General features: G+C 38.9%; 2 protein-coding genes across 2 annotated transcripts in view; both read left to right on the top strand.

The window, feature by feature from the left end:
• Positions 1-23248, top strand: part of s100p (S100 calcium binding protein P) — a 320093-nt gene that overhangs the window by 214705 nt on the left and 82140 nt on the right. The window lies entirely within an intron of this gene.
• The window catches only part of slc1a7b (solute carrier family 1 member 7b), a 52823-nt gene continuing 42328 nt past the window's right edge, over positions 12754-23248 (top strand). Inside the window, exon 1 of the mRNA XM_085150625.1 lies at positions 12754-13138. Coding sequence (XP_085006751.1) covers positions 12998-13138 — 141 coding nt within the window. The 5' untranslated portion in view covers positions 12754-12997. The remainder of the gene's footprint in view (positions 13139-23248) is intronic.

The following is a 23248-nucleotide window of genomic DNA, read 5'->3' as shown; positions in this document are numbered from 1 at the left end:
AGAATCACCGGTTTTGTTATGACGTAAATGAGGATACATGCTGCAGGCTTAGAGCATGTTTCACTTATTTTCAAGCATTCATGGAGTTCGTTTCCGTGCCTTTCTCTTCATGGCAGTCATTAGATGGGTTTGACTTTGAACTTCAAACTGGTTTATTGTGCGCAGTATCAAGCAATGAGGGACTACAAAACTCAATGGGGGCTTTCTTTGAGAAAATGTTGCAATATTTACATTTTTCACCTTCAAAAGGGATTTTAATTAATTCTGACCTTCCTTCCACAAAGACTATGTTGTTACATTTAGATTTGATAAATTCTGAATTTTTTTTATTATTCTCCTCATAAAACAGTGTTCAAGACAAACTTTAGCTAATTAAGTTCAACAAATAACATCAGAAAACTCTTCCTCTTATTTCTCCCTTCAAAATTATGCTCACTCAACTTAGTTTCCCTTCATAGTATCCCCACGGTTGTTCACACCTGACCACCAGTGGTTTTGCTCTCATCAGTGGGATCATTGTTCATTTTAAAAGTGGACAATGACCTGAACCACTTCAACTATCAGTAGTTATCATCACTTGTTCAGTGCTGTGAACAACTAGCAGATTTAGTTTCACAACATGTTCGAGCTATGGGGCGGGGAGACCTTGTTAAATTTCTTTCCCGATTTCAGAAAAACACATGACCGGCAGGGCTACCAGAGCACCTTGCAGTGATATGCCATCCCATTTAAAGTTTGTGGGCACTTCATCAGTGAGTCAAAGCACACCTGCAGGCTCTCTCTCTCTCTCTCTCTCTCTCTCTCTCTCTCTCTCTCTCTATATATATATATATATATAGAGTATAGTATATGAACAAAATAATGAACACTTGGAATGTGCACCTACTTGTATAGTACATTACTGAGGAGTATACTATACACTACAGTATATATACAAATCTATACAACAGTTTCACATTTCACTCACTGACTGTTTGTTCTGTATGTTCACTCCACAGACTCTATGTACAAGATGTGCATTTTAGCCATTATGAGGCAACTAACTGGTTCATGGACATCACCCTCTTTTTTGAGAGGCCAGAAGTCATCAGATTTGGATGTATGAATGGTAGCAAATGTGGAGATTGACTCACTTTTGGAGTCGGCCTTAACTGGCTGAATAACCCCAAAATTTTTGGCATTTCATTTTTCAGCACCAGCAATTGCCGCTTGCTTCACTTGTTATGTTACAACACTTAAAGTGGATTATCATGCTCTGCTACACACTTCACCAATGGATGGGAACAAATACAACTTCTTTTTATTTGTGTTTTATGACGACTGAATAACATCATACTTTATTATTTTAAAAAAAAAAGCCACAGTATACTTCCTGCTCCTCCTCGTCATTCCGACAACATCTTGCTCACAAAGTGACTCACTTCTGGTTTCTTGTGGCTTGAGAAGTTCAAGGAATGACACAGTGACACATGAATGCCTATAATGCTTATAATTATTTTGGAATTTTTGTCTGATTCACATTTTGTTTCTCTTTTTTCTGGCTTAGTGTTTTTCTGCTTTTCGTGACCTGGCTGTAGCTGTGGTTCTTGTCACAGTCCTGGCTCAAATACTGTGATTAAGTAGTGGAGAGATCAATAAGTTATAAATAAGACAAAAACTAATTTATTTTCAAAGACATATAATAAAATACACTGTAGTAATTCAGTTTGAGCTTGTATGGATATGTGGCAGTTTATATAAGGAACAGAAGAAACTGAAAATCTTGTTGCTGAGTGAAAAGGAGACTGCAGGAATACAGGAGTTTTTACAGCTGAGCATACAGGTGCAAATGTGTAGTTCATGTAACACTCTGATGAACAGCTGCAGAATAAAGCACAGCAATAGAAAGACATGGGCGATAGCTATGGGGTGTTGTATTCTACATTGTAATTCATCTCTGATCCCCCTTTGTCTGCAACTAGAAGCTGTATTTAGCTGTCGTCTTTGAGTATTTCACATGGTGTTTTATGTGTCACAGTAATTGTTACATAATGTTTAATGTGCTGTAAAAATGTGGAGGAAGAACATATGTGTCATTCCTTTTTGACTGTATGTTAACATTTACATCACAGCTTCTTTCCTTTTAAAAAGCAGGTGCATTGAAACCTGTTATTGGTGCTAGTTCCCTATCTATATTGACTTTACATATGCAAGTTGATTATATGACAGTGGCATTCACGAGGACATTGTGTCATTTAGTGGAAAAAATAAATTAATGCACTTGCAGTGGTTTCAGATCTGTTTGTGCACACACCTTATCTGTGACACACTGTTCTTTAGGCGTATTATCTTCTTTGGTCTTAGTGACCATTATTTGGTGCTTCTAAAGTGCTGTTCCTAATCATCCTGGCAAGCAGAAAGATGATGCACCATTTCTTGATGGATCAGTGTGGAAACTGTTTACAGCCTCTGAAAAGCAAAGCCCATGTGTCTTAAAACTACATTTTTTAAGACACATACTTCTACAATGGCAAAAAGGAAGTTCAATTTTACAGTTTAGGTGAAAATGACCCTACGTCACACTTGATTTAAGACTTTCCAGGTCTGTTCATGCTCTCAATCGCTACAGTAGGGTGGAGTTTTACTGAACACAACATGATGTAAATCATAGTCCCATTAGAGTCAGAGAACACAGAAAGCAAAGGACGATTTAGAAAGGGGTTACCCAAGTCACTAGTCTGGTTTCTGAGTCAGATTAACTCACCAGGCCCTCTGACCACCACCAGTAGGCAATGGGTGAAGTGTCTTGCCCAAGGACACAACGACCGAGACTGTCCAAGCCGGGGCTCAAACCGGCAACCTTCTGATTACAAGGCGAACTCCCAACTCTTGAGCCACGATTGCATATGAAGACCAAGCCTGCTCAGAAAATATGTCAGGTAAGGCGTCAGCTCTTCAAAGAGTATCTTTCTGCTCAAATTTTACCTTGTGCAATACATTTTCAAACTTTGCGTTAAATCCTCAGTACATCATTTTAATCTCTTCGAAAACTTCTATCAGATGCGAGAAGGGAACGGGAGATCGACAGATGGATTGGTGCTGCGACTGCAGTGATGCGGACGCTGTACGGGTCCATTGTGGTGAACAGAGAGCTGAGTGTAAAAGCGATCTATGTCCCTCACCTATGGTCACAAGCTGTGGGTAGTGACCGAAAGTACAAGATCATGGATGCAAGTGGCAGAAAAGAACTTCCTCCAAAGGGTGGCTGTCTTCTCCCCCAGAGATAGGGTGAGAAGTTCTGCCATCTGGAAGGGGCTCAGAGTGGAGCTGCTGCTCCTCCACATCAAAAGGAGCCAGTTGAGGTGGTTCGGGCATCTGACAAGGATGCCTCCTGAGTGAGGTGTTCCGGGCATGTCCCACCAGGAGGAGACCCTGAGGCAGACCCAGGACACGCTGGAGAGATTATATCTCTCAGCTGGCCTGAGAATGCCTTGGTGTTCCCCAAGACAAGCTGGAGGAGGTGGCCGGGGAGAGGGAGGTCTGGTCTTCTCAGTTTAGGCTGCTGCCCCTGTGACCCGGCCCCGAATAAGTGGAAAAAGATGGATCTGTTTTCATTTGATTTAACTCATTGTTCATCTCAGAATTTTTGTTTTCTGTTTACTGCATTCTCAAGCTAGTGGCTTCATCTACAAAAAGTGTATGCACAACACTCTCATCATTGCTACCTCCATCACAACTCCATCTCTGATCTGTTGTTGGTGATCATCTGACTGGAATGAAGAACTCCAGCCTGTATTTTTGCCATCCTTGCTGCAACACCCCACCCTGTGACTTATGCAGTCCATGCACAAGGCTTTCAGAGAGGGCCATACCGTGTATTAAGCACCTTGTATAAACATATGTTATAGTGATGTTGTATAAAATCTCTTTACAAACTTGGATTTCTCTCCCTTTTTTTTAAATGGTATTTGTCAAGAGCTTGGGACATAGTGATGACTATTGAGTGAGCATGTTAGCAAGCCAGTGCCAGACTGAGGAGCTCTCAAGAGAAAAAAAAGCACTCATCCAACACTTTTATTGAGGGTACGTAATATTTGTCATTGTGAAAGTTGCATTTAATAGTGTGCTGATAAATTATGGTCACATTTGAAAGCAGATGTGGACACCCTCTGATAGACAAGTTGCTACCATATATGACTGCAGGGTCCTTGTTTGGTTTCAAGAGATGGCCATGGGTTAAAAAGCTCAGCTCAAGCCTTCAAAACAGAGGTTAACAAATGTCTTAGTGGGCATTTTTATATACAGCCACTGGATACATTAAGCTGTTCATCAAAAAAGTCCCTTTTGCATTCAAGGAGAATCTGAAAGTTATCACTAATTTGAAGAAAATGGAAACAGACTGAGAAGGACTCTTTTAGTCTGCAAGCCTGTGAAATGGCGGGGAGGACAGAGCTGTCCATCATCTGGTGTGCAGCTTACTTAAATGACAGATGCCTAATGAGCCTCAGCAGAGCACAATGGGAGCCTGGCTTAATGAGAAAAAAATTAAAAAATCATGACTGAGCCCAGTTTGAGTCCAAACTGTGTCACTCTGCCCCAAATTAAAAAATGCATCAAAATCAAAATGCTCATATAGTTTTTGATTGGCTAGAAATGGGCACGCAATCAGAACATTTAAGATTAAAATGTCCTTTTACTGTTTATTGATCCTTGTAAAGTCATTCGGGCATCAAGCATAAATAAATTGTGACCTACAGTCAAAATCTGAGAGTGTCTTCCAGTCTCAGATTATTTCATCTGCACAGAGAAGCAGCCTGCCAGAGGGATAAAGCCCTGCACACTCATTGGCTGCAGCTCTGAGGTAAAGGGCAAGTGAAGGTAGCTAAACTACAACTTCAATACCACCCCCATTCTGGTGACATCAAGACCCCATGCTGTCCTCACCGCTATTGTTACGTAAACACAGAGCACATAACACAGCAATCCTGTCAAAGCAGCCACGTCATATAAATTATTTTACAGACATTTTTACAGCAATAAACGCCAGTGGTTGTGTTGTAATTGGTGCATTTTGGTTGAATTAGAGCTGAGTGAGCAATGCCATTTGGGTTTTTAATGAATGAATGCATGTCAGCTTCTGGGAGGTTGTCTAATCCTGTGTAATCCCTGCCTGATGAAACCAGATAGAGTGGAAATATTGGCAAAAAAGGGGGGATTAGTGACCATGGAGTCTGGCAAAACATGTGATTCCAGCATGAGCACATACTTTACTCACACATATGGAGCTCTTCCCTGGCACACATAGACAACACGCCAAAGCGCTCAAATTCATTCATGAGCCTTCATGTGTTCCACAAATAAGAAAGGAGGGGAAATGTGTCTAGTTATGCATAAACACTGCATCTCTTCTCATCTGCAACATTTTTTTTCCATAAGATTCTTCATCACGGTGTACTCATGAGGAATGTACAGCAAAATAGGGAGAATTCAGCTGGCAGCTGATTCTGTGTGCCCTGACTACCGCACACATGGCCCCGTCACGAGGACAGACTGTGACGGACAAAGCGACCTGAATCACTCAAGCTTTGGGCCAACAAAAAAATTAAAACTCCTACCGGGGGGAAATAAATAAATTAAAACAAATCTCTGCAGCAGACAGAAGTTTGGGGCTGGAGTTGTGCAAACACACAGCAGGAGTGTGTCTTCAAAGCGAGAGCAAATTCCATTCAAAGCAATTCCATGCTGCCATTTAGATACATAACCCAGAAACGGCAGCACTGAGGTCATCCTGAGGTGATTTTTAAAAGAAAGATGTCACATTTTGAAAACAATATACCTTCCAAGACAGAGAAGAAGATACGTTGTTACTACTCTGTTACAATTACTAAATTACATTTAGACTTTAATACTGTCTTTTTAAGGAATTATGTTTATATAGCATGCTTCTTACAGTGCAACTGATTAAGCAAAAAACAAAAATTTGGTTAATTTAGTTGTAAAACAATTGAGACAACTATTATACAAAAAAAAGCTAACATGCTTCTTGTTCGATTACTGCCGGCAGCCTGGATTTCCAATAGCTTTGTAAGGATAATGTTACGAGAGTGAAGGACCTGGAGCCTCAGGTAAACCAACACTATATAATTATTTGAAAATCTATTCTAATACCGGGCAATGTAATGAAGCCGCAATACATGTATTTTTGTTTTGACTCATGTAAGCAGAGAGGCAAACTAAGCCTTTTAGACTATCAAATTTTTTTGAATGACATTATTTGAAATAACTTTCTCATGAAAATACAATTTTCAGTAATGACAATACAGTTTGTTGCCCTAATTTTACATGGGATTTTGCCTTTTTCAAGAGCTTTTAAACATTAAATCAGGTACATTTTAATGTGATTAAACAATGAAATTACCTATAAGCAAGATCAATGAATGCAGCAATATGAATAATAATACTTAAATGTACAGAAATATACAGTTAACAGTTGGTTTAAATAATAATGGATTACATTAATATCGCGCTTTTTGAGACCCTCAAAGTGCTTTACAATTCCACTTTATAATTGCCCTCTGGCCATCACCAGTAGGTGACACTCTCGGTCGTTGTGTCTTTAGGCAAGACACAACGACCGAGAGTGTCCGAGCCGGGGCTCGAACCGGCAACCTTCTGATTACAAGGCGAACTGCCAACACTTGAGCCACCATCGCCCTAAATAACAACAATAATAATAATTATTTGATGTAAAAAAAGTTTATAAGAATCATTTTATATATTTTTCCATAGCATTACATTTGAATTTAACAGTTCAATCTTTCAAATAACGGACAAATATTTGTGAAATTATGATACATTTGTGAATGTATTTTAACAATCTAAATATGCATATATATTTTAAAAAACAAGAAAATTATGTTTTATTACATTTACAGTGATTTTATGTTAATTTACATTTGAAATGTAAAATCACAGTCTATTTATGTAAATTTAATGATATTCTAGAAGAACAGTACAAAACTGTAAAATACACAGTAAAATACTTTTATGTTACAATGTTTTTACAGTGTGTTGTGCTTGTACATTGTATGCATCATCTATCACTGTTCATGGCTGTCGTCTTATGTGTTTAAATTTTAGCTTTTATTATCACAAAGTTATCAAAGTTCTCCTCTTACTAGAAACGAATGGGTGTGTCACCAAAACCAATAAAAAAATTAACAGGCTTATTGCTCTTTGTTACTTTCAAGTAACAAGACTCCTATTTCACACAGCTGCAGCTTTCTGGATCAACACCAGTTAACAGTAAAAATGTTCTTTACTGGACACCAGAACACTTTTAACATTTAACCTTACTGACAAACTGTCACAATACACCTTGGTCAACCACCTTCTATCTCTAAAAGTGCTTTGTTGTTTGAACAGGAAACACATTTCTTTCAAATTAATCACTTGCACTTCTGAACCAGACACCCAGTGGATTAGCTGTTGCCAGTTTCCCTCCCAAGTGACAAAATAATTAACTAACCAGTGCCAAAACACTTAATCTCTGCACATACAGTGAACTACATGGAATGAGTTATTATTCCTGAGTGATTTTTGTCATATTCCTTAATCCCAACTCTGTGTTAAAGGTCAGATGTATTGGGCAGGAATATATCACCCACAGGTAATGGAAATGAGATACTTACCAAATGTGACAAATGTGGCTTAGTGACCAGTCCCATATCTTTTCCATACAACGTTCATTATTGGCTATGATTCCTACCTTTATAGGGTCTTTTGTAAGCTGCCGTCCTCTGAGATAAAACATAAATTTATCACATAATTGAAATTACAGAATATTCTTTGAGAACAAAATAAGTTTCCGCTCTGTCTGGAATCTGGTACAATTTTGTTTGATTCAGCCTGAGCAGACTGCAGAATGTGAACTGCAGTTTTTGATTATAAAAATAGTTGAATACAGCTTTATATTTTAAGAAAAGCTTGGCAAAAATTTAATATGGAAGAATTGTGCATGTGGCTACCCAGCTCCGTTAAACCTCCACAATACAGAGTAACATCACTTTAGTGGTACCATACCTTTGTAGGGTATAGTCCATAGTATCAAAAAATAAGCTTAAGCCCATTATCCATGGCCTCTTTGAATGCGCTTTGTTCTGTAGAATAAAATGAAAACACAAACAGGATGCTCGGAAATGAGTCATCCCAAATTATGGGACAGAAGTCAATAGCAATTAACGTATCACCATAATGTTGTATAAGTGCATTAATCCCATTTCATTTCCCACTGAATTATGCTTCCTTACTAGTAATTTTATGCAATTAGTGTTTGACCCACATCACTTACATACATCGATGGATTAACTGAAGTTGACTACATACTGGAGCATCATGAGCCAGACCACTACCCCAAAGCTATTTATAAATAGCTTCTTGAGTATGTGATAGACAAACAGAAAATATATATTTTTATACCTATTTATTTAGATCTAGATCTATATATATCTAGATCTATATGTAAATAGCAGCATGGTGGTGCAGCTTCAAATGACGACATGTTTGACAAAAAAGCATATGACAAAACAATGTTGTACATTTTGAAATTGTATGTTACAAATATAAAATACACAGATCAGGCACGTTAACAGTTTATGTTTATTCAGACAAAGACCAAATAAGACAAATCCTGATGTTTATCCCAAACTGTGGAATCACACTTACAATAATTAAAAATGAGACAGACAACTCATTCTGTCATTTCTGGAATCTGAAAAGACGTTTTATTAATTTAATTTTATTCTAGTTCTCTCAAATCTGTCAGCTTTAACGCTGAGAGGAAGGACTTCCTGCTATCAGGTGTGTCACTACCAATCTTTAATGATCTCTTCCTGTCACTTAAAATTCAGATCGTTAATTGTACCTGATACGAAGCATTCATAGTTTCCAACTTGTTTCTTGAAACTAATTAGTGCCTTGGCTGTATATGCTATACCTTCATTGCTATTAAAGGAAGAGAGAATATTTTTTTTTTATTAATTTCTATAATTTCTATTTCTATACATACAGTTACAGTGGTGATTTTATATATCAAACATGGCAGGATTTTAAATGCGAAGTAAAGTAAGTAAAATAATAATAATAACAACAACAAAAACAGGTTTGAGGGTGCTCTTAATGCTTTGTTTCCAACAGTTTTTTCTCATGGCTCTGTGTGATGTAAAGAGACTGGAGATCCTTCAGCCAATTTCAACTTGAAAAGCCAGAGCAAGAGGCATCTTATAAACACCTGTCAAGGTTACTTTTATTCCCCATGACCTTAAAACAAACTTAAATACAGAAGAAACACATGCATATAGTTGCGAATATGCAAAACATCAAAGACCTTTATATATTTCTTGACAACAGACCTTCGTGCTCTCAGAGCAGAACTGGCTAACAAGCTCTTTTACCTTCAGCAAACTGTACTTGGCCTTTTTATGGTACAACTTATCCAGTTCCACATTGTGTGTTTTTAATCTGCCACTTTGGAAACCTTCAGTCTAGCCTCTGCTACCCTGTACTCAGAAAAACAAAAACACTTCAGTTCTTTTTCCCACTGTAGCAGTGGTACTAAATCTCTAATGTGCTTGTAAATGAGGTTGTATTTGCAACACGAATGCATTCAGTTCCAACAGAGCATATAACTATTTCTCCTTTTTTGCGGCATGAAATCATGGTGCATTGAACAGACCTTTGTGCCGTGCAAGTGCTAGATCTAGGTGAGCGCCATCCTTGGTGTGCCACCTTTTTAATATGAGCTGACAAAGTAAGTCACATAACCAATGAGAGAAAATGTTCATTCAAAGTGTCATTCAAACCAACATTCGGCAGTAAAACTTTTTATTTTTTAACAAGCCACAGGTGAGCTAAGCTGCAGATTGATTTCCCCCAGCAAGCCTCTGATGAGTCGTTTAAATCCACCTGATTATCATCTGAACGCTGCTTCAGAGGAAATGTATAACTTGTGGAAATCCAGCTGTTAGTAAAATTGACTGAGACATGACCATTGTCACACATCTGCTTATTGATGGAAAATAAGAAATGCAGCAGAGAATCAGAAATATTTCTCCTTCTTTTGTTTATGGATCTAAACTTTCTGATTATTTCCAGGTTTACGTAAAAATATGACAAACCTATTTAAATGACAGATATACTGTACTATGAAGTACCTCATCTGTAAAGCACGGACACAGTTACATAAACTGCCCTTGGTTTTTCTGCCTGCTAGACCTATTCACCAGTTCTATAGTCATCCTAGTCACTTGTTTTTCTCATTGAATCTTGAATTTGAATGATGACCAGAGAAGCAAACCAACAACACAATAAGCAGCTCTTCGGATTATCACCTTCAGTGAAAGCAGACAGGGCCAAAGTCACAATGTGACTTTTTCAATCAAGTTATCCCTTCAGAGAGGGTTGTATTAAATAGAAATAATCAAAAATATACCCCGATTTTAAAATAGGATAGAAGTGCTCCATGTACTTGCATGAGAAGAGTGAAGATGACAGCCAAGTCGGAAAACTTGAGGAGATAATAGCTGAACATGACCTCTGTATGAACTTGAATTATATGCCTCATTTAACTGTTTCTCAAAAGTCATTCTGTGCTTCACCAGAAGTTGCCTGGCATGGTTCAAGAGATAAAAAAGAGGTTTGAAATTAATTTCACTTGAATTGTAATTTAATGAGGGGTATATAGTATATATTCAGAATGTATTATATATGAAAGAATGAGATGTGGATTTTAAACAAAATAGTTTCTCTTTGTTCTTAATCACATCAAAGTTATCTTTTCTAAGAGAAGGTTAAGCAGCAAATCGCAGCTGTTATCCTGAGGATTAGACTATCACACCTGATCCTGCTCCCAAGGTCATCTTCTTCTTTGTTTCATTTCCTTTTTGCTTTCCTTTTACTTTTGTTTTGACTCACTCACCTCTCTTGGTTTTGTCTTCACTTCCTGTCCTTGTGTGTTTCACTTCACTGTGATTGCCTGCCTTGCTTTAGGTATATCTCTTCTTGGTACAACACCTTCTTTAGTGTGCACACTTTGTCTATGTTAACATCTCTCTTCAGTTTCTACACTTGCTTGCATCTTTTCTTTACTGCTTGTTCCTTCCAACAGGCAGGTAATGAAGAAATGTGTCTTTTTATTTTCTTAAATATCCAAACACATATATAATATATAATATGTCAAACACAAGCAATGGTAGAAAAACAAATTAAGTACACCCTCTTTAGAGCTTAAGGTTTTACTTATCAGGACAATAAAAAAAAATAAAATGAGGTAAATATAACCGCAGATAAGCTACAAAACATGACTTATCACAAGATATAATTATTTATTTAACAAAAACTAAGCTAAAAGCAGAGTGTGAAAAACTAATTACACCCCTTCTGCTCTCAGGAATTAAGTAACTAGCAACAAGAGCTGATAATCAAATGCACTTGATTAAATGCTCATCGGCATCTAAAGTGTGAAACCTCTATAAAAGCAGATGTTTAGGCAGTTTTCTGAGCTCCAGCATTCAGGTGTGCGTTAAAACAATGCCAAGGAGAAAAGAGATCAGTAGTGATTTTAAGAAGCAAGTGCTGCGGCCCATCAGTCTGTGAAGGCCTATAAGATCATTTCCAAACAATTTAGTCCACGATTCTCCAGTGAGCATGATTATTAATAAGTGGAAAACATTCAAGACAGATATGTCCCAACTCTACAGGCCTCATTTAGCATCTTAGAAGTAACATACAGTTAAGAGGAAACTGAATACGTATGTTTGGAAGGGTTGCCAGGAGAAAGCCTATTCTCGCTAAAAAAGAACTTGGCAGCATGGCTAAGAGTGGCAAAGCTGTATCTGAAGAAACCAGAAGACATCTGGAACAAAGTCATCAGGACAGATGAGATATGTCCAGCTGCCAAGTAGGGTGTTGGAGGGCTGATGGTTTGGGCACTTTGCAGTTGTTGAGTTGAACCATAAACTCCACTGTTTACAAAAGTATTCTAGAGTCGAATATGAGGCCATCTGTCGGTGTGCTAAAACTAGGCCAAAGCTGGGTCATGAAACAGGACAATAATCCAAAGCACAGCAGAACAGAATGACTGAAGAATCAAGATGTTACAATGGACCAGTCAGACGTCCAGACCTAAACCTGACTGAGATGCTTAAGACCTTAAGAGAGTGGTATATAAATGGATGCCCACAAACCTCAGGGAACTGAAATAACATTGTTAGATGATATGATATGAGAGATTAGTGTAGTTCATTTACTGACACAAATGGCACAAATGCCCAAATAGTGAAAATTGTTAATTAAAACATCTTCATTGAATTTGTTTAAGGTTGAGGAAGATCTTATTTGGGTATAGTAAAATGGTGACAAGGTTCGGAAGTAAATTGTCCAAAATCCTGCATGAGTATTGTTCTTGGTGATACTGAGTTGCGAACCCCAGTATCATCATGAATTCTGCTTTGCTGATTTATCCAACATAAAGTTTTCAAAAAGCAGTTCAATGACCACTGTGTGCGAGACATATCCCCCTGTTTTCTCAGAGGGTCCGTAAGGTTACTCTGCTAACCTTTGTCAAATTGTTCATGGACTTTTAATCCAGCTTCAGACCTATTTAATACAGTTGCACTATAACAGGATTGGGAATCTTTAACCCCCTGTGACATGGTTGCCAGCTGTTCCCACCCACTCACAGTGGGTCAGCCCACACAGGGATGATGATGGGTGGGGCAGGATGGGAGGTCATGCCTGGAAAGTGAGAGGATCCTCTTAGCTTAGTGCAGATCGTTGCAGCGTAAAGACAAGAGGAATGCTGAGCCCAAAGGTGCTTTAAAACATCGCAGAGGAGTGGATATTTTGCATAGTTTTTCTTAATTCATTTTATATTTTTCCTTCATTCTCACACCTGGATTTTAAAGCTTTGGTTGGGCCATATTTATGGATTGCTGAGAGGACAGACGACAGGTGACTCACAATGGCCATGGCTTTGGATGCAGTGTGGGTGAGGGTGAAGAATGTTTGCAAGCAGAATGGGCTCCTCATCATGTCAGTGATGGCTGTGGTCATTGGATGTCTTTTGGGTTTCTTCCTGAGGACACGGCGTCTCACGGAGCAGGTCAGTGTGTCTCCTCCCCTTGACCCAGTGTGACGTCATGCAGATAGAATCCTGTATTTATACTCAGTACAAACACATAAGGTTGCTGTTTTCATCAAATTAAAAAAAATTATGCTTATATTAGCCATGTAAAACATTATTATTCATACAAATATTTTCCCAGTTTTATTGAAGTTCAGCCTTTAACACTAAACTGCATAATGGTTAAGTGATAAAGTGCTTACCCTTGTACTGTTTAATAAAGGCTATCATCAAAAACTAAAAATCTAAATTTTCAGAAAACAGACCTTAACCTACTGCATTCATAACAATATCAAATAATAATGATTTGAAAGCGATTCCCACAGGAGAATGAAAAACCCTCTGGTTGTATTTGATAAAAATTTTACTACACTCTCTGCAATAATGAGGATTATAATGCATTGCAGGAAGTAGATGTGTGTATTGCTAGAATGGTGAGGAAACAGGCAGTAACAAAGTGAGTAAGACTGGCGAGCCAGGAGTTTAGGGTATAGCGAGATAATAACCTGAAACACTGGATGGAAAGACCAGCAGTCTCCATATTTAAATTCCTACGTTTATTGGGGAAGAGCTGGAAAAACATTGTGAAAGCAAATCAGTCAGAGGCTTCAGCAAAAGTGTTATTGTAAAATTTAAAAAAAAATGATGCGTTTGTTTTTCTGCTAAATGAGTGAAAAGTTATATTAGCACACTCTTGATGGTACTCCTGCCTTAATGTGTCTTTGCACTGATTTTACATTTGCTTCTGTCTGGATAAAGTGTAACTGTTTTGGGTAGAGATGTCTCCTAAACACATGCAGGAGCAATAAAGTTCATTTTTGAAAAGAGCACAGCAAGAAGAATTCACCAAATGGATGTGTGATTGTTCCTGTTCAAAGTGGCTGTGCAAGTTGTGGGTCTTAGCTTTCCTAAGAACAACTCATTCATACAACACAAGTGACTAAAGTAGTTTTTTCCACCATAAATTAAAGGTAAAAACATGCATGGAACTGAATAAAAACAAGAAAGAAAAACACCGTGTACTCATCTAGCTACCTTCCTAAGCAGTACTTTGAGATTTAGACCATTAGTGTTGAAATCTTTTGGATGAATGGATGAATGGATAAAAATGTAATTCTACTGAGCTGTGATTGATAAATTTGGGTGGAAACGCCTTGGGAATGCATTCATGTCTCTGGAGTGTGTGTGTGTGTGTGTGTGTGGGGGGGGGGGGGGGGGGCAGAAGCTGCATCTACACTGGAAGTGATCCACTCCTTGCACACTGCTTTGAAGCTGAAAGTTACCTAATTAATTGTCTATTCTATATTCAGCGTACATGTCAGTCACTAGTACATGGTGCTGTTATTGCAGACGTTCCCAAAGTGTGGGGCCCGCCCCCTAGGGGGGGCGCAGAGCCATTGCAGGGGGGGGGCGCGGCATGAAAAGGGAAAAAAAACCCAAAACAACAACGCTTGGACACTGCTAGCACGGGCGCCCACGCAAACGCAAAGCAGGAAATGAAGCATAGCTGAATATGTTTCCAAACCAACTTCATTCTAAGCCAAAGACTAGAAAAATATGGTGAAGCATATCTTCCCTTTGGTTTCACCTGCACAAGTGCCAAGGTAGGTCTCCCTGCAGAATTGGTTTTCCCTTCGTTGGGAGCAGCGCTGGGCTGTTTAAATCACGGACAAACAGTATCCCACATTCTTGATTTGTATTTCACAAACACTTGTTGTAATGACTAACTACTCCTGACATTTTGGAAATGTTAGCTCTTTATACAGTAAAGTTACAGCGGGATACAAATAACATCAGGTCGTTCCTGCCACAATTTGTTCTCTCGGTTCAAATCACGGACAAACAGCATCCAACAGTTGTTTATGTTTTTGAACCCATTTTGCAGAGGGATTTTTTGAAAAATGTATTGATAGCAATGTTGAATATTATTACACAGGAAAAAAAAACAACTACATGTAAAATAATTACACCGTGACGCCTCTGCCTTTCTAAATGGAGGGACAGTAACTGTGTATATATGTAAGTGTGTAAAACCTGCAGATAGTCAGATTAACAGTATTTCGTCTCTATCTGCCATTCTGCAATTCATCTCATGTAAACAATAACGTGCACACAGCGTGACGTGAAAAAAGGCACATACCTTTGACGTTGCATGACGAACTCAAAGGAGTTTTAAAAAATCTCCGTTCTCGGTGATTCGAAACGCCGTTTACGTGGACAAAACAGCTGCGTGTTCAAAAATACCCGTGTAGGTGTGGACGTAGCGTAAAAGAGTTAGTAGTTTATTTTCTTACTACCTGTAATTTATTGCAGATTACTTGTATTTGCTTAATTGTTTACTAAATGTTTGAGGTGTAAAATAAACGCAATGGAGCAAAATATGGGTCTGTGTGGTTGGAGGATGTGTTCGTGCGTGCGTGCGCGCGCGCGCGCGAGGGGGGGCGCGAACATTTTTCTTGTAAAACAAGGGGGGCCCAGCAAAAAAAGTTTGGGAACCACTGTGTTATTGGTAGTCATCAAGGTCTCACCTGAAAGTCGAGAAATGTTTATCTTGGATGGCAGCAGTTATTTAACCTGTAGCAGGTTCAATCGCCGAACATCATTCAGTTTCTGGTATCTGAGAATATTATTACTGAGAATTGCTTCCAGTGTGGGCGCAGCTTTAATTTGTGTTACAGAACCTTGTTTTTTACTCACTCATTACCCCTCAGATTTGTCCTGTGAACCTATAGGTTCCAGCTTCACCTCATCCAGCTATTTACGCCTTATACGTGAATATCATCTTTTCATTTCTACCCTGTACTGCAGCTGACTCAGAGAGGAGAGACACACAAAGCACAAAACGATGCACTTAGCTCTGCATCACTTCTACTGAAGGGGAAACTTTTAGCTGCCACTATAATAAAAAAGGAATAAGTATAGTAAGCAAAACTTGTTTAATTGTTCATATGTCAAACCATAGTCATGTGCATTAAAATTTGCTGATTGCCAGTGACTCCCAAAAGCAAATATGAGCCCTCTGAATTTAACATTTAACAAGTAGCCATAAATGGATAAGAAGCTGCAGTCCAAATATTAGGTAGCAGAAGCTAACTCATAACATAGGGCCAGCTAGATGCCTACAAATAAAATACCAGAAATTCACTAACTGAAGTGCAGTCCTCCTGGTCTGTTGACACAGTTAACTGCACAGGAGATCATATTATTTTGTCAGATATTTTACTCCTTTCAAGGCTCCAAAGCGCTCCAAAATGAACAAGGTCGAGAGATTTAGTTCAGTGGCTCATATCGCCTGAGGTAAAGCATAGCAGACAGAAAGTGATTGGCCTGCAGTCTCCTGTGTCAGCATCCACCTGCTACTCAAAGTACCATACATATGTATGATGTATAGCTTAAAGCTATATCAAAATTTAACCTGGTTATATTAATATTCATCTTTGCTCTCAGGAGCTCAGTGCATTCTAGCACGGTACTCTGATAGGATGCTACCTGTGCAACTCGTGCTCGCTACAGACTGCTGACTATTCTATAGTCATCTGTTAGTGTTGAAGCGATTGGGAGTGATCGCAACTCAGCCAAGAAGTGGCAGGTCGCCCTGTAAAATCACAGGGCGACCTTCAAACTTCACGTGACCTTCCGATCAGCTTGAGAAGAGTGCGTAGAGAGCCATATAATAGAAATAATAACAGGTGCATATAAAAATCCTCCATCAAGAATTTTATCGAAATTATATAATGGCCTGCAAAATTTGAATAGGAATGAAACATTATATATCAAACAAAAGTGGGAATCGGAATTACATCTTGAGTTGTCAGAGGATGACTGGCGATCCGTATGTCTCACACAGCATAATTCCACTAGCTCTAGACGATGGAGAGAATATGGCTGGAAAAATGTGATTAGGTTCTTTATTACTCCTTATATCAAAAGCAAGCAGCTGAAAACACCCCAACAATGCTGGAGATTATGTGGAGACTGGGACGCCAATCATTCTCATGTGTTTTGGAAGTGTAAAAATATCAAACCTTACTGGGAAAGCATTGCGGTAACAATGACGAAAGTGCTGGGGTATGGCATGCTGTGTGAGGCACGAGTAATGTATTTTGGAATATGGGAAAATGTAAGAAAGGAGGACCATTACTTGTTTAAAATTATGTTGTTGTCAAGCAAAAAGGTAATAACAAAAAGCTGGCTGAAAAGTGACCCTTTAAAATTGGAAGAATGGACTGATGTAATCGAGGACATATATATAATGGAGAAAATGACCTACACTTTGAGACTGAAATCTGACAAACACCGAAAACAGTGGACAAAATGGATAGCTTATAAGACTCATTCAGCCCCATAGGGCAGGGACCTCTCCTCGTTGTTTTTTTTTTTTTTGTTTGTTTTTTTCCCCCTTTTCCCCTCTTCCACAGATTGGGTGTCCTTTATTTATTTATTTATTTTATTTTTTTGTGTTCTTTTTTTCGTGTTTTTGTTTGCATGTACTATAAAATTGGAAAAAGTACAAAATAAAAAGTTAAAAAAAAAAAAAAAGCATAGCAGACAGAAAGTGATTGACCTGCAGTCTCCTGTGTCAGCATCCACCTGCTACTCAAAGTACCATACATATGTATGATGTATAGCTTAAAGCTATATCAAAATTTAACCTGGTTATATTAATATTCATCTTTGCTCTCAGGAGCTCAGTGCATTCTAGCACGGTACTCTGATAGGATGCTACCTGTGCAACTCGTGCTCGCTACAGACTGCTGACTATTCTATAGTCATCTGTTAGTGTTGAAGCGATTGGGAGTGATCGCAACTCAGCCAAGAAGTGGCAGGTCGCCCTGTAAAATCACAGGGCGACCTTCAAACTTCACGTGACCTTCCGATCAGCTCGAGAAGAGTGCGTAGAGAGCTTCATGGAGTGGGCCGAGCAGTTGCATCTAAACCAAACGTCAGTTGCAGTGGTGCGCTCTCAGAGATGTGCTCTCTGAAATGACGAATCATACTTTTCTGTCTGGCAATCCAATGGATTAGTCTGCATTTGGCAGTTGCCAGGAGAATGGTATTTGTCTGACTGCATTGTGCCAAGTCTAAAGTTTGATGGCGGAGGCATTACAGCATTGGCTTGTTTTTCATGAGCTGCGCTCAGTCACCTTAGTTCCAGTAAAAGAAACTATTAATGCTTCAGCATAACAAGACATTTTTGGCAATTTCATGCTCCCAACTTTGTGGGACCAGTTTGGGGATGGACCCTTCCTGGCAAATAATGTGCACTGGTGACTGCACACCAGTGCACAAAATAATGTCCATAAAGACATGGATGATTATCCAACATTGGTGTCTAACTTCACAAATGTCATTCTGGAAGAATGGACAAAAAATTCAACACGCTCCTAAACCTGGTGGAAATCCTTTCCCAGAAGAGTTGAAGCTGTTATATCTGCAAAGGTTGAGCTGACATCATATTAAACCCCATGGATTAAGAATGTGATGTCACTCAAGTTCATATGCATGTGAAGGCAGACAAGCAAATACTTGGCACACAGTGTCTCAAGGCAATACAGTGTCTCTCGCTTACTCTAAATTTCTAAATAACACCACATACTACATAAACACTGGCCATTTGAATCCCTTTACAGTTGTTTTTCTGGTGATGCTGCGCTGTTACTATATAAGAGAATTTAAACCAAAAGAGAAAACAATGACTTAGTTGCTATATTTATTATATCCCTTGTGCAGAGGAAGTATTTGCGTTCCTGTGTGTGTGTATTCATGTTTGTTGTCATTAATTTATTAAAGCATGTACAGGAAACCTAAGCATTCATTTACAGTAAAGTTGCTTCAGTCAACAAGCAGCTTTAATGGGATCCGTAACAAAATGCAGCCTTTTTCTTTCCCATCACCCTTCTGTCCAAAGCTCTGTCAAATTCTCAAATAGACCTAAAAATAGCTCGTGGCTCCTTTACTATCACAATAGGGGATTACAATCCAATCAAATAAATGCTCTCTCTAATTGTACATCAAATAAAAGTGCCTGTCAGTGGGGCTCATCGCAACCTACACAGAAGACATTTATGTTTCAAGGCAGATTATCTGTTTCTGCTCTGAACCCCCAAACACAGATCCTCTCTGTGTTTGGGGGTTCAGGGCATACACAGGAAGTACAGCCAATCTTTTTAAGTGTTTTCGTGTTTGTCTGTGTGTATGTGTGTGTGAGATAAGACTTAGCTTGTTTCGGGGAACAGGGGGATTGGACTGTGCAGCAGAAAAATGAAAAAAGAAGAAAAAACATATGAAGTACAAGTGTAGGACTGGGTACTGCGTGGGTGACTAGATTATAGTATAATGGAAGTCTGTAGAAGCAGCCCATTAGTAGCAAATTTCACAGTTAGACTGACAAAGAATGTAAAAATAACTCAAGATTGTTTCTGTGATGAGATCGCAACAGACAGATACACAAACACCTGGTGAAGCTGGTGATTGTCATCGGGAAAATATTTTGCCACAGTGACACACACACTGGAAATATTTCTCAGAGATTTTGATCCATATTGACATGAAAGCAGAGTTGCTGAAGATTTTATATCAAAGCCATGATGTGAATCCCTTGTGTCACCACATCTCAAAGCTGCTCTGGTGACTGCAGAGGCCATTTGAATACAGTGCAGTCATTGCCATGTTCAAGATTCCAGTTTGAGGTGACTCATTATTCTGCTGAAAGCAGCTGTGGTCAGAAAGAGCTGGACATGGTCAGCAACAAGGCTCTGTGCACTATTTGTACTAAAGGGCCCAAAATGTGCCAATAAAATACCCCACACAACATTACATCATAACCAGCCTGAACCACTGATACGAGGCAGGTTGGATTGAGGCTGTCATGTTGTTTATGCCAAAGTGTGACAATCTTACAATCCAAACGTTGCTGCAGAAAATGAGAATCATTAAACCAGGTGACATTTTCTCTAACTACCTACTACAAAATTTTGTAGAGCCTGTGTGAATTGTGGTCTCAGTTTCCTGTTCTTGTCTGACACCTGGTGTGGTCTTCAGCTGCTGCAGATGCATAGATAGATAGACTTTGTCATTCAGACTTCATTCATACACCATTCAGTGCACATCAAAACTACTCAAACTTCTCAAAAATACTGAGACTAGGCCGTCTGCCAGTAACAACCACACCATATTCTAAGTCACTTAAATTATCTTATGCTCTAATGCTTTGTCTGAAGTTCATCAGGTTATCTTGGCCATGCCTGCATTCCTAAATACACTGAGTCACTGTGATCTGATTGGCTGATTAAATATTTGCATTAATGAGCATTTGAAGAGGTGTACCTAACAAAGTGGCTCTTGTATATTTTTGACTGAAGCACTGATTAGACCTACACTTTTTTTTTCAGAGTGACTGAAAGCCCCAAGGTGAAGCAGCTAAACTCGAATAGTCTGTTTTCCATACTTTTCAAATTAATTCAGCTCAGTTTTATTTCTATAGCACGATGTTATAAAAGCAGCTGCCTCAAAGCCTTTTATATTGCAGAAGAAAGACAACAATAGAGAAAACCCCTGTTTCATACTGAAAGAGGAAAACTATTTCTGCATATTTGATGTGAGAATGAATTAGTAAAGACCACAAAGTCAGATTCGGGTTTTCTTTTCTCTGGGTTTTTTGCACTTTTGTCTTTCCTCTTTGCTTACAGTTTTTTCTGAATGCTTAAACCCTAACTGTGATTCTTATAGCACATTTTCTAAAACTATTAATACTTATAGCAAAACCACTCACTGAGTTTGCAAAACTAAAAGCACAAACACTGCTTTGCACTCAGTTTGCCATTTTGTAACACACACTTTGAAAACCTGTAGCTACAATCCACTGCACAGCACTCTTTTTGCAGAACTGTAAACACAACTCACTGCTTTACACTCAATTTCCAAATGATCAACACACTCCTAGCAAAACTATACACATTTATGGCTATTATTTACACTATTTTGCCAACTGTCTGGCACACTGTCACATGTAAAAACTTTTTTAGATAATTAGTTCACTTTGCAATCAGCCCAAGCACTATAATACAGGTAAGCTCTGTGTGTGGAGTACAATGGAGGGAGCAGGAAGAGTGAGAAGTAGAGGAGGCCGAGGAAGAGGACGTGGAGGTGAAGAAGTAGGATGAAGAGGACGACAAGGACAAGGAGGAACAAGAGGAGGACGAGGAGGGGGGAGAGGAGGACGAGGAGGGGGGAAGAGGACGAGGAGGGGGCAGAGGAAGGGTAAGAAGAGTAAGAAATAGAATTGCTGATGACATCAGAGCTACAATAGTGGACCATGTAATCAACTGTGGAATGACCCTGAGGGAAGCTGGTCGACGGGTTCAGCCTAACTCGAGCCGCTACACTGTAGCAAGCATCATAAGGACATTTTGAAATGAGAATCGGTTAGTACAGTCACTTTGCACTAAGATTTGTAGCACTGCCATATGCTAATGAGAAACACAACAATACCATAGATGTAAAAATACTGAAATTGTTACTTTACAGAATTGCTAGATGACCAGATGCTGGGGGCAGAGGAAGCCTGTTCACTGCAGACCAAGAAACCCATATAGTCAATATGGCGATTGCAAATAATCCTATACTTGGAAATAAACACTTGTGTTTGTTTTGATGTGTGTAAATAAACACCAGTACTTGAAGTTTGGATCCCTCCATGTTTACAGACCTATGACAAAAGTATGAGCTCAAACTGACATGGCCTAGCTTGTGCACAGAGAAAGCAAAAGCCAGATGTGTTTTGTATTCATACCATCAGTGTGCAGTTGGCGCATTGTGTGCTTAGTAGATGATGGCTTGTGTGTACTGTTTGATACGAAAACACCATTTTTACGAAGGTGTGAAGAGTTAATCTAGCTGTGTTCGCTTTTGCAAGAGAACTACAATGTTTTGATAATTGGGTGACAGGTTTTCTTATTTGTGTGTAGAGTTTTGCAAAAATAGCCAATAGTTACAAAAAATGTGCTTAAGCAATCAGAAAAAACTGTAATAAACAGCAAAGAGGTAGATTAGAAATTTGAAGGAATGGCAGCACAAGTCACTAGCTGGAATCAAACTGCAGCTGTGGTGCTGCAAGGCATTTTCTCATCTCAAGGTGTCAAGGTATTGCCATTTTGTTCAATGAATCTGGTTGCAGTCAGTGTGGTATGTGTATGTGTATTTAGCAAATAAAAAGTATGATCAGTGTAGTTGTGATCTTGCTGTCACTCATTTGGTTGCTTCAAAGCCAAGTCTGAGACTGGTCACGGTCACATGCCATCTTCAAAGTAATTTTGTAACAAGTGATAAAGTGGCAATTAGACAGAGTCAGCCTGCTGTCTATTTGTGTTTGAATGGAGTTAGGCAGGCAATTACATGCACTCTTTTGTCTGATTAAGTGTGATAAATCTGTTGCAAGTCTACTGCAAATCTGTTACCCTCTACATACGGATAAAAAACCTCACAATAAAGAACATCACATTGTGTTCTGTAGGAAAGACTAATTCTGATTGGTTGCAATATGTTGGTTATCTTTCTGCAAGTGCAACAAATTAAATTATAAATTGTAACTATTTGCAGGCCTTCAAGTTGCCTCCCACTAGGCAACCTGTGCAATCACTTTGCAATTGAAAGTGCTGGTCCAGAGGGTAAGACAAACAGACAGAATGAGAGAGAAACAGAACTAAACAAAGAGCAGAACTAATAGGAGCAGATGAAACTGATGACAGCAATAAGATAGCAATTTTTGAAATAAAACTGGGGAAAAACTGAAGGATAAACAAGCAGGAAAGCAGACAGGGAAGCACTGAAGGGAAACTGAGGTATTAGAAATACAAGGAGTTCATTATGGTACAAGCACCATGACATAAGATGTCCTTTGGTGCCAGAGATAACAGTTCTATTAAATAAGAAATAATGTCCAGCAGGTCTGACATGATGACATAAGCTGTGGAAATAATATTATTTCTTGGTAGAAAGCTTTACAAATGCTGGAACCTATATTTTCAGTTATCCCTCCAATAATGCCTCTTTTTGAAGCTTCCAGCACCTACAGCTTTCAAACTCACAGCT

Source organism: Neolamprologus multifasciatus, chromosome 23 (genome assembly GCF_963576455.1).
Source record: "Neolamprologus multifasciatus chromosome 23, fNeoMul1.2, whole genome shotgun sequence".
In the NCBI taxonomy this organism is placed as follows: Eukaryota; Metazoa; Chordata; class Actinopteri; order Cichliformes; family Cichlidae; genus Neolamprologus; species Neolamprologus multifasciatus.
Note: the sequence above shows the minus strand (reverse complement) of the source record. Positions and strands in the feature narration are given on the sequence as shown.